Here is a 14,926-nt window from a genome sequence, read left to right as displayed (position 1 = left end):
ACGTTAAAGTGAATGAATTTACTATGCACATGTAGTAAATGAAAAAGAAAAGTAGTTTTCAAACACATTCTGCACAGCTAAAAAATTGTCAGCACAATCAGCCCTCCTGAAAAAAAAGTGGAGATTATGCAATGCTGAGTTTCTGTGATCCTTCTTCAGAAAGTTTCCTATTCAAACGTGCTCACCCTTGCGTGCATAGCTGTCATAATTCATTTATACCTATCCAAAACTGCACACTAATTACTGTGGGTCATACGTGAATAATTAACTTATTTTGCCTGAAGCAACAGTACAAGCCAAGATAAAAAATGTAAGAAGAGATTACTACATAGAGAGTGTGCTCATGGCCAATGCTACACGTGAAGTCAAAATACATCAGCTTCTTACCAAGACCAGGGAAGTATCTATCTGAAAACAAATCCATCAGCACAATGTGGATTTTCTCAATGGATCTCTGGCTAAATTCAGTGCTTACTTTCTATAGACTACACTTTACTTCTTATGTTGCAGCATGCATGAAGACATGATAAGATAGAACAGTTAACAGCTAACCATTTATTGAATGTTTTTGGTTTGATGCTATTTTTCCTAATATGTTTTCTTTTCTCCTGGCAGGAATGACCCAATATTCAAAATACTTTAGGCAGTTGCCTTCTGGGATGAGTACTCATTTCAGCCAGCTAACAGGAAAGTACCTGATCTTCCTCTGCATTCAACAGTGAAAGAGATGTATCTTCAGATGTCAGTTCCTGGGTCAACCTGAAGAGGGAATAACGTGCCCCAGAGGTGCCAATCCCTCTCCTATGACTACCCAGAGATTCCAGACAGATAGCACAGCCTAGACATCCATCTGCTGATGAGCCAAAGCTGGATAGATGAATCCTATGATTACTTTTGGTACAGAAACTCCCTTCATGCTACTGGATAGTTATAGCTGCAGAAGTTGGAATTACCAACTACATTTTAGCTTTTGATGCCTAGTTTAGAGCACTCAGTGCATTCAGTAGTGCAGAATACCTAACATTGACTTTGGGTGCGTTGTATGCAAGAGTTATCAGCTGGGAGATTATTAATGAACTAAAGAATCATTAGAGGATAGGGAAACAACTTAGGAAACAAGAGAGTGAAAAAGAAGCGACAGGAGTAGACCTAGAGTGGAATAAAAAAGTAAAGCAAAGGACAGAGAATGAGACAAAGGATGGGGGTACACAGAACGCATTAGAAGACAAAATGTACAAGCAAAGAATAAGAAAGAAGATAAAAGAATTAAGACAAAATATAATACATTAAGAGAGAATGCACAAACATTAATGGGAAGATATGAAGAAATCAGAATAAGTGTCTTGGAGAGGAATCTAATGGAATACCCAGAACATTTCTACTGTTACAGGAAGGGATTTTCTATTTACAGGAAAGAGTTAAGTGATAAATATCAGGAAAAAGTCTTGTTCAGTATCCCCCTCAATGAAAGCCCTGCTAATAAAAAAAATATACTGAAAAGAGTGATGAAGAAGCAGCTTCATCTGAAATGGAGAAGCCATCAGTTGTTTTTTAAAATAGCATCTCATAACATTTAGAGTATGCAACAACACAGAAAACACCAGCAGGTTCTCAACAAAGACCAGTACTGCACTACATGCTGGACAAACACCATCTTGTCTCCAAGGAGTTACAAGAACGCTGAAGTACATTAAGAATAGATTAATCAATACATTTAATTTACAATCAGCAGCATTCTGTTCACTGCCTTCTTAGCCATTCCAGCGGTAACCTTTTAAATTGTTCTAGGTGACCTCAAAGAGGTGCTCCTGAGTTTAACTACAATAAAATTGCAATGATACACATCAATGCTTCAGCTACTCTATGCCTGTCATGCAGAGTAGCAAGCAGCCCTTACGGTCAATAAGAAAACCAGGTACTGATTATGTATTATATCACTGAATGGGATCCACTCATGAAGACATCTCTCTTGCATCTGTGTTGCAGGGACCTGGTGCAATCTATTCTCATAACACGATTGACTTCCATTTGCAGTAGGTGGTAGGTGCCCCAGAAAGGATCCAGAAAGAAATTCTGAATTCTTGTGTTTATAATTGAACAGAAGATATTTAGCAACACCTATCACCGAAAGTCTTCATCTGTGCAGTAGGCAAACAATAGCAAAATAGGAGCATGGCTGCTGAGTGAAAAAGTTGGTGCTAAAGATCTATGTATGTCCACACTTCTTGAGATTTTTTTTTTATTTTGAATAGCTTTGGTTGTTCTCAACAGTGATCATATGATCATCCACTGTTGGTTGAAACACATGACATGCATCTGTGGAGGCTACTCTTCTGTTAACTTTCAACTGAAAAAAGTCCAGTTTGTGCTGAGAGAGCTTGTACTGAGAAGCAAAACGTGGTAAGTGTGAACGATATGGAAGTTCAACTCCAAAGCATGCTTTTGATCTGCACCGCCTGCATCACTGTGCCAATGCAGATGCACCTGCAGACATCACTATTACTTTATCCAGACTTTTGTCTCCTGGCGTGGAATGGCATGTTCAATAGGTCCTAAATTAGGCAGAAAGGCTTGTCACAACCACACAATACAGTGCCAGCAAAGCCTTACCTGTGTGCGTCCTCCGGTGAGCCTTCAGGTGGGAGCTTTTTGTGTATACTTTGTTGCATCCCTCGAAGTCACACCGATGGATGCGTCGCTTTCTGGAGTCTGGAGACTCAGACCTTCTCTGACGCCTTGTGCTCTCAATACTGAATGGTGAAATTGAACTAAAAAACAAAATGGAGGGAAAAAGGAAAAATGAAGCAAGAGCACAGCATATATCTTGGACCTCAAAAGATAAGTAGTTGTAAATTACTGTGCCAAAGGCAACCTGATCTTAAATGTTAAATATTTCCATTTCTGCATAATAGTCAGCAACATCTCTTTGAAAATATTCATGCTTGAACTAGAGTATATTTTGCAGTATTAAGTAATTCAAGTCTTGATTTAGAAGTGCTTATTTCCAGAGAAAGCACTTTGAAATAATGCCTCAATAATGAACCAGCCTGACTAATATCTAAGTTTTATTTCTATTTTACATGTCCAGTTCCAAGTTCAGTGAAATTTGATTTCTAAACAATCTTCTACAAAGACTCAGTAATATCTCCTTGATGTGTTTAAATCTGACAACTTTTATGAAGAAGTGTTTCTAGTACCCAGATCTCGGCTATGAGGACTCATGTTTGGCCAGTTATCTGTTGTGTCCTCGTATACAGATTGCCAAGAGATTCTCATCACCTGGCAGCCGTGATTTTTCCATTTTCATATTTAACAGTTCTCAATCACCTGAAAGTCACAGTGCACAGAATGGTTTGGGTTGGATGGACCTTTAAGATCACCAGGTTCCAACCTCCTGCTATTGGTAGACACGCTTCCCTCTAGACCAGGTTGCTCAAAGCCACAGTGAATTTTATTTCCTTTCAGACCACTGAATTTAGCAGTAGCACAGGGCCAGAGAACCATCCGTAGAAAAACGCATATGCTTATAGATTTACTCTGTTTATTCCAGTGTCCTATCAGTTATCCCAAATATAAGCAATTAAGATGTAGTGTTAAAAGTCACATTATTTTAGTTCATAAATACAGCACACATCAAGTCTAATTCTTGAAGAAATTCTGCTACAACAATACACTCGCCTCGAGCTAGACAAGCTGGTGCCATAAAATATTATCAAAGTGGTACATGATCCAAACCCTTATTGATCTGTGTTAATTATATTACCTACCTATAAATCATTATCAGTTGATTTCCTTATCAGCTCCATTATAGTTATACTGCACAGTGGCTTTGCTCACCTACAGTTATAATAGCTTGCTCAGCTATTTTGAGTATGTGAACAACATTAGCCTTCCTCAACTTTCTGGGACTTCCACCACATTCCCAGGTTTATTGACATCAGCCAGCTCTTTTAAACTCTAAAGATGGAATTTCTCAGCTCCTGAAATAACTTTAACTGTCAAATGAAAATGAATCATATGGAAGGAAACAGAATGTGCTCCCAAAAAGAGACGTGAACCTCTGGGGAAGCTAAGATACTAAGAATGGCATTGGAAATACCGATACTGATGTATTTAATAAGAAGCTCCTGTGTAAGCACCAATATTCAATCTGTGACAACCACTGTTGTTGCAGCTATAGCTGTCCTGGCATAAATACTTCTAGGGATTTCTGAAGTTTGCTGATGATTTTATTGGGTTAAAATTTTAAGCACTTCACTGATGTTCCAATTTACTGCATTTCAAAACTCAAAGTCTCTAACTGTGTCAGTCCAAATTGTGCTTTCTTTCTTTTTGTCTAAATGTTTTTATAGTACAATTCCAACTTAAAGCACAACTGAAGAAAGAATTCTCTGACAACCTTATTTTTCTCTTAACACTTGATATACAGCTATACTTCACCTTCAGGCAGAGATTTTTCAGATTAATTACTATTGCCTAAAGTACAATATGTGTAAATGGGCATACAGGGGATTTCTGAAGTAGCGGATGAAATGGGCAGAGGGCCTTAATATCAACATTAACCAGCAAAAAGGAGTCCCCAGGAGAGTGAAAACACATCAGCACTTTTACTATATGACAAGAATACAGATATGTTTAGCTGCTGCAGAAATGGCTAAGGAATTGTACTGAAGCATCTGCATCTCAGGGCAAATAAAAGTCTTGAGTTAGATGAATCACTGAGATCAGTCAGACTACTCCAGATTCTCTTTTTAACATCCCACCAGCTAACATAAAAAGCAAACATGTAAATCAAATCTTAAAGCTCAGCACTGAAGGTACACAGTGCAGCACACACAACCAGAAAATCTTTATCTTCAAAAATAAATATTTGTGAATCATTTTTTTTTTGTTTGTTTGCATGATTTATGAGCTGTCTTAAAAGCCTGTTTTGTAACTGAGCGTTCAGATCCTGGATAATACAGCTTGTTTAAATGGGAGGAGGATAGGGCTCACAATGCTGCCAGCACTGAGAAAAAAAAACAAACCTTGAGCACAGTCAGCACCTCATAAAAAGCTATTTGTCACGTACAGAAGGTGACCTCACCACCCACTGCTCTTGCTTTCCTGGGGATTTATACAGGAGGAGGTGGAATACAGTGATGCCACGCAATCCATGCTGCCATTTCTCAGTTCTTTTTCTCTTTCTTTCTAAAAGTCGGAGCATCAGGGCTACCTGGTTATAGGTGACAGGGGAATAGACAAATAAGGCACAGAAAATGCTGTGCATTGCCATTGTCCACTGTGAGCTCCACAGCCCTGATGAGGTGAGCACACAAGGAGAAAGGTTACCGCCAACAGAAAACAACAAACATAACCTCATGACGTCCTTCAGCACTGCAGGCTAAGTGACATGCTGGTCAGTAGAAGGCACATAGGTGACAGCTGAATGCATACCGCAAAGGGATTTCCTCCTGCCCTTTTGCTGCAGGGGCACCCCATGGTGCAGGTGTCACAGGTGGAGAAAGGGCCAGGTCTTACCTGACACTGCCAGCTTTGCTTGAGCCCTGCACGGGCCGTAAGACTGTGCAACTACAGATACCACAGGAAGCCTTAAAAAGAGCATAAAGATGGGTAGTTGAGCTTCCTGAGGTTCGTGCCTCTCACAGTGACCTTCAGTTCAGTCCTACTCATTGGTCATGGAGTAGTAAATGGAAATACAGAATCATAGAATGGCCTGGGTTGAAAAGGACCTCAAAGATCATCAAGTTTCAACCTCCCTGCTGTGTGCAGGGTCACCAACCACCAGACCAGGCTGCCCAGGGCCACATCCAGCCTGGCCTTGAATGCCTTCAGGGATATGGCATCCACAGCCTCCTTGGGCGACCTGTTCCAGTACGTCACCACCCTCTGAAATGCTCCGCTTTCTTGAGTATTTTCTACAAAATAACTTCATTGATCACATAGAGAGAAAAAAACCTGAAGTCCTCAAAACCATGTTTTGTACCTGTTGAAGGCCACTGACCTCAGCCAGGTGGCTCTGGTCAGCACAGAGCTTCAGAATTACTATTCAATAGCATCATAGAGCACAAACACTTTGGTAACAGAAATTATTGGGAACTCAAAGGTATTTGCTCTTTGTAATTATTCTTTTTCTTTTCTTCCTTCCTTCCTTCCTTCCTTCCTTCCTTCCTTTCTTTCTTTCTTCCTTTCTTCCTTTCTTCCTTTCTTCCTTTCTTCCTTTCTTTCTTTCTTTCTTTCTTTCTTTCTTTCTTTCTTTCTTTCTTTCTTTCTTTCTTTCTTTCTTTCTTTCTTTCTTTCTTTCTTTCTTTCTTTCTTTCTTTCTTTCTTTCTTTCTTTCTTTCTTTCTTTCTTTTCTGTTTACAATGTGCTTTAATGTAATGTAAAGAGTTTTGAAAACATCTTTAAAAAGGAAACATCTTTAGCAGTAGCCTCTCTTGACTGCAAGCATCTCTCACAGACTGCTCAGAATGAAGACCTGAAAGAGCACCAGCAGCTGTGAGCTGCCAGGGTGCCCTGAGGAGCTGTCATCTCTCCTGCTGATATCCAAGATCTCAGGAAGCCTTCAAAGCTCAAGGTGGGGTTTAGCAATAGAATCAACATGACGTGTAACATCTTGGGCAAATTGCAGGTTATATCCAATTACTGCTGATACATCAAGTTTGAAGGGTAAAATAACAAAGAAGAAAATTGTATTCTGGCTCTGGCTCATCAGTTTGACATTTATTTATTTGCAACTTATCATTTCCAAAAACAGTGTAATTTCTATATTCTTATCGAAGGTATTGCACTAACATAAATCCTGAGAGACAGCTGGTTGCTTCCAAAAGCAGCTGCTACACCTATAGTCATAACTGTTCATATGCTGGAATGAATGAAATCAGACATTTCTTGGACGGGAGCATTTAAGGTGATTTATAAAACTCATTATTTTCAGCTAGAAGTGAAAACGTGTGTTTTTACAGTTCAAGTACATGCAAGTGCTTTTCACTGATGCAAAAGTCTGCATGCTAAATACAGACTCAGGTTTTGCCAGTAGATGGCCATCAAGATCTCCAGTCTTCTTGATCCGCATTCAGTGGGGATTAGAACAAGCCTGGTAATGCAAAATCATTTTCCCTTTCTATGAATGCTGCCTTAGGTGTTTTGCCTTTGCTCCTCATACAGACTGCAGTAATGCTGCTAAAAGCACACAAAGTGTGTACCCTATGTTTTCTGAGCAATATGCAGAGCACAGCTGCTCAGCGAGAGTGCTATGTCTACCAAGGCCTTGAACCATGTTCAGAGACACAATAAAATGTGCCACGTGGTGACAAGTACTTTACAGAAACTGCCTGCTCCATGTGGTAAATGCACAGTGTTACCTTTGGCACCAAACCAGTGTCCCAGCAACCTGGGCAAGAGCTTGGACAAACTGCACCATACAACATCCATACAGAACTATATAGAGTCGTGGCTGCTTTACCCTCTCCTCTAGTTAGTCCTGTAGCTGATGCAAAACTTACTGCTATTTTACCACTTTACCAGTGGGTCTACGGCTGCTAGAAACAGATGCTGATTTCACTTTGGAGCAAAAACCAGGCATTTATCAACACTGCCCTCTCTACTCTTCTGTGAGGAGCACCAGGGGGGTTGGCACCTCACAGCTGCTGAGTCTGGATAACAGGCTTGACAAGCCAGAGCATGCTCTGCAAAGTAGGCATAATTCAAAATGTGGTCCTCAAGTGTTCTTCAGGCTGTTGAAGGATGTGATTTGGTTAAGCTGACATAACAGGACCGTCCTGCTCCAGTTGCTTTCCCTGTGTCGGCACAGGTGCTTGTCTGATCCTGCAGTGAGCCAGCTTAGGGACACACGATGATGAAAAGTCAATTCTGAAAAAAAAAAGAAACTGAGCAGCTTGTTTGCTTTTGGTAGTTTAGTTTTCTAAATAGTGGAGTCTGCCAAGTGCCTGCCCTGACACACTGGAGAGGATGGCCAAGGATGAGGGGAGCGTCAGCACCCTCCCCAGTGGCAATCAGCTGCTATAGCACAAATGTAGCACTGTGAATCCTTCATTTATGAGACACGTATACCTTCTTGGCCAGCCTTTCATTCACAGTAGCTAAAAGTGCCGGCAAATGAAATAAAAGCAGAAAATTAAGTATTATATATCTTCAGACAGTATTGCAATGAGCAGTTGAAGAACATCCTCAGGTCTCTAGCACTGGTTTGCAATTTAGAGGGCACTGGGCTGCAGAAACATGGTGAGTTCTGGCTCCTTTCAGCATTTATAGAAGTCAGAGCTCCTAAGTGAATAACTCTGGATTTCAGGCAGTTCACTGCAAAAAACTACACCAGAGCACATAGAGCTGACAAATGGACAAACAGAGACAAAAGTGATCACAGCACATTTGCTCTGACTCTTTCAGGACACTTATGAGTCAAGTTAACCCATGCACAGCAGCACCCAGCTCAGTCAGGAAGCTAATCCTTCTGAAGACCAAGTACTCTTCAGTTTAATACCTTCAAGTTTCAGATGTTAGCAGGCGAGATCTGGGTAGTCTGCATGTGTTTGAAAGAGGGAACTGAAGTGCATTCTCTAGTTTCCAGCTCTCTATTACTTTCCTTCCTAGCAGCTTTTCACAGCATGTAATTTCATTTTCTGATAGCTCTCACAATGTTATGTTACTGCTCAGGGTATCAGTGAAAATAACTTTACAAACACTGTGTATCTGACCATGATGAAATGTACTATGCATTATTTTTCATTACAGATTATATTACCATACCTACTACAGTTAAAGTCATCCCCTCAAATATTTACTTGCCTTTTTTTTTTTTAAATACAAAGTTTTATTGTGTCCTGTTCACAGGCAAACAGATGTATGTACATAAATAACATACGTATTTTTTTCTCCTCTCTGATTCTCAGACCCTAATTAATGTTTCATGAATGGCAAACATCTGCCTTAGGAATGCTTCTGACATTAGAGCATACAAGCAGTACTTAGGATGATCACTGAAGGGAAGTACTATTTGTTTTATCAGTGCTACTTCCATCAGTGTACTGCAAAGGTGATTTTATACTAGAAATTACACTTTCTGTCAAGAAAGAAAGGATGGATTTGGCAGCACACACAAACACATACATTACATAGGAAAATCACATGGGTAAGTGAGACAAAGGTAAGAGACAAGAGATAAAAGACAATCTGAATAACCAGCAGCATCCAGGTAAGGAGATCCTATTATCTGGCCCCATATGGCCATTCCTGTGCTCCTAAGTTGGACTTGATGATTGTTATAGTTTCCTTTCAACTTGGGATATTCTATGATTCTAAGCTCCTGTCCAGAGTGCCCACAATACAAAACACCCCCATATCTCTGACCACAACTTCATCCATACCGTTTATTTCCACTGAGATCAGATGAAGCCACTTGAACTGTTGAGCTGCGCTGCAGCACTACAGGATGTTACATCCCTCCAGCTGCAGTGAAACTGAAAGTCTGTAAGTGGAACAAACTTCTACTGGTGGGAAAGAGCCTGGGGGTCTATTGGGAAAAGTGCCAATGTCAACTGCAGCATGTCTTACCAAATGATCCATTAGCATCTGTGTTAAACTAAGACATGAGAATGAGATGGTTGCTTGATCCTCCTGAGCTGTGGTGATGCTGTGGGAGTGCTTTCCAGCTCCCATAGCAGTGCTGTATTTCAGCTCCATGCTAGGCTGAGACCCAAGCACACACAGTTCACCCTGTTCTGTCGTGATGGATTATTGAGGAAAGGGAGCTGGGCCAAAAAATGTGTGACATGTTCCAGCATCTCCCCCAGATCTGATTGGAGGATCAGGGCTTCAGAACACACTGCTTGCAAGATAGAGAAATGCTATAAATCAAGCCTGTGATGAAGTCTGAAATGAAATGCCAAAAAAGCCTCTACCAGAGCTTCCCATCTATTTTACACCATTCAATAGCTAAGAAAGTGTTACCCCAGAGACTTACTGTGTAAAAGAGCACAAGACTTACATGCTAACTAACCTGTACTTAAGCACTGCGTGCTTATTTAAACATTTACTCCCAGTGTCGGGAAACAGCAAGCTCACTCTAGTACGACAACTTGTTCTACCTGCAGATTCCACTGTAAAACTCAGAATCTGGGCAAGCTCCTACAAAGACATAAAATGATTTCTGCAAAACTACATTCAGCCACAGTCGAACACCGGCAACTTCATCTCCTGAGACTCCTTCTAAACTGCAGAAAATTGGGTAACTGAGCACTTCCAACTCAGTTTTGACAGCACACGGCTCTGCTTTTTACTCTTTCTGATCCATACATTTCTTTCATGTTGGAGACATGAGCTGAGCTGAAATTTTCAGTGTGGAAATTAGATGAGAATGTACATGTTCATGCCTTTCACTTTTGTTCTGGTTGCTTGCAGGACTAGTGCTGTTACTCCACTTTCTACTGCAGCACTCTCTGCATGCTTTAACTTGCTCACCCTTTTTTTTCCTCTTTATTCTTGTATCTCTGATTCTGATTTCTTGTACCTGTGTAGCACAGCAGTCACTCCAATGTCTGTACAACGATGACTCTTACCTATGTATCTACCTCCTCTTAATACTCATATGAAGAAATGTGGAACTGATCACATTACTGATAATTAAAAACTGTCTTGTATATCCTCAGCTGATGAAACTGTCACATAGTATCTCACCCAGTCAGTGACATTAAATGAGGACACTGCATCCACTGGGACTGGAGCTCATGTGAGTGACCTTTTCTTCCTTCCTTCCTGCTCAGAAGGCTCATTATCAATATGTTCAAGATTTTATTACCCTGGATGCCTTTGCAATTCTGAGTGGTCATCTGCAACACTCTGCTACCAAGCAGACTTTGGTAACTACTAAATAGTTGACTCCATTGAGATGTACACTTCAGCTATAATATGAAAAGATAAACTGCTACACTCAAGAGAATGTTATCTCAAAAAACAATTTCATATGTTCCACAGCCATTCACAATGCTCCTGTCTCTGTCTGAGAATATATACAGCAAAGAATGAATCTATTGCAGAGATAAAGCATCATAGCCACTGAATCTGTATAAGAAAAAGAGATAAGTAATTTAATTATTTGGGGACAAAAGAATTATCGAATGCAAAGTCATACTTCAGTGAGTACAATTTCTTCTTCTTAAACTCCCATCTAAACAATAAAGTCTGAGATTTTTATTTTTCTTCCACAGCTCCCTCTCAATGACAGGAAGTTTTTATAAAAGAATATGAGAAAATACTCTAGAAATCAATATAGTTACTACACCCCAGAGGCCATACAAACTGTGCCACCATACATTTTCATTAACAATGAGGAACACTGATATATTTATGAAGTACAAGATGCTAGGTATATTCAAAATTTTAACTTGAACCTGGATTTACAGTCACACATACCAGTGTAGATCTTCATTTAGATTACAATCTCCTTGCTACATGTTTTTCACTATTATGCTTTTGCATAGCACGTAAGAATAAGTACAGAGGGGCTCAAATCAATAAGGGATGAACAAAGACATCACTACTTCAGCATGAAGAAACTCCACTATTTCTCCTTGCATCCTTTGACTCCTATGGAAAAAAAGAGCACATCAAGGTTCTGGGCATCACGGCCACCTCCTTTCTATGGGCTAGATTTTGTCCCCCATGAAGATATTTACATGGGCAGATACTTACATATTCAGAATTTCCTTATGTCTGTTAGAACCTGAAAGATTTCTAGTGGCTTCCACTACATGCTGGGATAGCAGGCAAAGTTGTAGAAATCTCTCTGCCATAGAATTTCAGAGAAAGAGAAATCCATGACCACCATCTACACACTGGAATTGTTATGGAATCTTTTTACTATCCTGGTGCGGATTGGTTGCATCATGAGGGTAGCAATTCCTTTTCTTCTCTGCATCACTGAAATATACCTAATTTCTACCCAATGAATCCTCACACTGCACTTTGAGCTCACAGAATCACAGAATCACAAGGTTGGAAAGGATCTACAAGATCATCTCATCCAACCATTCTCCCATCACCATTGCTACCACGAGCCACTAAGCCGTATCTCGTAGCTCCTCATCCAGACACCTCCTGAACACTGCCAGGGATGGTGACAACCTCTCTGGGCAGCCATACCAGTGCCTGACCACTCTCTGAGAGAAAACGTTTCTGCTTATGTCTAATCTAAATCTCCTCTGGTACAAGTTGCAGCCATTTCCTTGGGTCCTGTTTGTTGCCTGGGAGAAGAGGCCAAGCCCCTCCTCATCACAACCTCCCTTCAGGAAGTTGTAGAGTGCAATGAGGTCTCCTCTGAGCCTCCTCTTCTCCAGACTAAAGAATCCCAGCTCCCTCAGCCGCTCCTCAAAAGACTTGTGCTCCAGACCCCTCAACAGATTTGTTGCCCTTCTCTGGACACGTTCCAGAGTCATAATGTCATTCTTGTAGTGAGGGGCCCAAAACTGAACACAGTAATCAAGGTGGATACACTGTTGGCTCATGTTCAGCCAAGCATCAATCAACACCCCCAGGTACCTTTCCCCTTCACAGTCATCCAACCACTCAGCCCCAAGCCTATAGTGCTGCATGGAGTTAGTGTGACCAAAGAGCAGGACCCGGCACTTGGCCTTGTTGAGCCTCAACCCATTCACCCCAGCCCAGTGATCCAGCTTATCCAGATCCCTCTGTAAGGCTTTCCTACTCTCAGGCAGATCAACACCACCTCCCAACTTGGTGTCATCTGCAAACTTAGTGAGGATACACTCAATCCCCTCATTGAGGTCATCAATAAAGATATTAAACAAGATGGACCCCAAACCAACCTCTGGGGGACACCATTTATAATGGGTTGCCAGCTGGATTAACTCAGTTAACCACTACCCATTGGGCAGAGCCCTCCAGCCAGTTCCTTACCCAAAAAAGGGTACACCTGTCCAGGCAACGGGCAGCCAGTTTCCCCAGGAGAATACTGTGAGAGACTGTCACGGTTTTGTAATGTTGCTCTCAATATTCCACATCATACCACCATGTGCAGTATGGACCATTAAAAAACTATGTATCACAGAGGACTTCGCAGAGGATGGTTCCCTGACTGGGAATCAAACCCGGGCCGCAGCAGTGAGAGTGCCAAATCCTAACCACTAGACCACTTGGGATATGTAGTTTTTTAATGACCATGTGAAAGGCTTTGCTGAAGTCTAGGTAGACTGCATCAACAGCGTTTCCCTCATACACCAATCTGGTCGCCCAGTCATAGAAGGAGATGAAGTTGGTCAAGCATGACCTGCCTTTCATGAACCCGTGCAGGTTGGGCCTGATCCCCTGGATCACGTGCTGTGTGATCTCACCCAAGATGATTTGCTCCGTAACTCTCCCCAGCACCGAGGTCAGGCTGACAGACCTGTAGTTCCCCAGATCCTCCTCATGGCCCTTCTTGTAGATGGGAGTCACATCAGCAAGCCTCCAATCCTCTGGGACCTCTCCAGATAACCAGGAACACTGAGAGATGGCAGTGAGAGGCTTGGCAATCACCCCTGCCAGCTCCCTCAGCACCCTAGGATGGAGCCCATCTGGTCCCACAGACTTGTGACAGTCCAGATGGAGGAGGACCTCTCTAACTGTCTCCATCTGAATCACCGAGGGTGTATTCTGTGAACTGTCTCAGACTTCTAGGTCAGTGCATAAAGTGCCTTGAGGATAACTGATGCGACTGTCAAAGGCAGATGTAAAGAAGGCATTGAAGACCTCAGCCTTCTCCTTATCCTCAGCAGTCACATTCCCTGATGCAGGGAAAGGATGGAAATTCTCCTTGTTTCTTCTCTTACTGTTAATGCTTCATGTGCTGGTATAGATGCACTTCAGCTGAATCATCTCCCCCACCCCCAGCTCAAGCACTGTTCCCACAAGCTCATCTCTAGTGAGTCCTGTTTTGTCCCCTTCCCCTGTCATAGCCATTTTAAAGCTCTTTTGCTAAGCCCTGCTAGCTCCTGCACTAGGATTTATTACTCCCTTTGAGACAGGTGGGTTCCATTCATGGACAGCAGGGCTGAGTAAACTGTTCCATGATCAAAGAACCCAAGTTTCTGCCTCGACACTAGCCCCTGAGCCAACTATTTATTGACTGTGCTTTCCAAGCCCGCTCTGTGTTCCTCACTGTCCCTGAAGGTACAGAACAAAAGATCACTTGCAATCCTGCTTCTTGAACTAAACACCTTAAAACCCTGAAATCTCTTTTCGTAGTTAGTGGGCTTCTCTGGGCAATTTCATCACTGCTCACTGGAACTGTGAGCAATGGAAAGTAATCACTGGACCTAACCAGCTTTGGGAGTTTCCTGGTTATGTCCCTGACCCAGGCCCCAGGAAGGCAGTACACTTCCCGATGGCACGGGTCTGGTGTACATATGGGGCCTTCAGTTCCTCTGAGAAGGGAGTCGCCCACATGACCACCCTTCTTCCTTTCCTGACAGAGGCAGTCACAAGACCTGTGGGTGACCACCTTGCCTTAGGCTCCCTCGTAGGCAGGTCCTCCCCACTCACCTCCCCTTCATTTTCCAGCATCTCAAACCTGCTGCTTAGAGGGAGCTGAGGAAGTGGGGGAGGCAGGCAGGGAAGGCTCCCGTGATGCCAAGTCAGGACTCTCTTTACAGTTAACCGTGAAGTTAACAAGTGGAAGTCTTTCCACTTGTAATTAATCAGGCTACACTTACCAACAATTCAAATGTACCAAAAAAATGAATTTCAACCATTCCTTAGTTATCACTACCTCAGTTCAAAAATCAGAAGGTATCTTGTTTAAATGCAGGCCCACAGAAAGTCTGGCAAATCTGCCCGTGTCTTTAGTGAAGTCAAAAACACACTCCCAGCAGGAAGTGGAAACTTCAGTTTCCATGAATTGGTTTCTTTAATG

The 14,926-nt window shown here is 41.9% G+C and overlaps 1 protein-coding gene across 7 annotated transcripts in view; it reads right to left on the bottom strand.

Annotated features, from left to right (window-relative positions):
* KLF12 (KLF transcription factor 12) overlaps positions 1–14,926 on the bottom strand; it is a 271,938-nt gene that overhangs the window by 23,440 nt on the left and 233,572 nt on the right. For all 7 annotated transcript variants that reach the window (XM_072354294.1, XM_072354332.1, XM_072354313.1 and 4 more), the window contains one exon: positions 2,611–2,768. In XM_072354294.1, coding sequence (XP_072210395.1) covers positions 2,611–2,768 — 158 coding nt within the window. The remainder of the gene's footprint in view (positions 1–2,610; positions 2,769–14,926) is intronic.

Source organism: Excalfactoria chinensis, chromosome 1 (assembly GCF_039878825.1).
Source record: "Excalfactoria chinensis isolate bCotChi1 chromosome 1, bCotChi1.hap2, whole genome shotgun sequence".
Classification (NCBI taxonomy): Eukaryota; Metazoa; Chordata; class Aves; order Galliformes; family Phasianidae; genus Excalfactoria; species Excalfactoria chinensis.
This window is presented reverse-complemented; position numbering and strand designations above follow the sequence as displayed.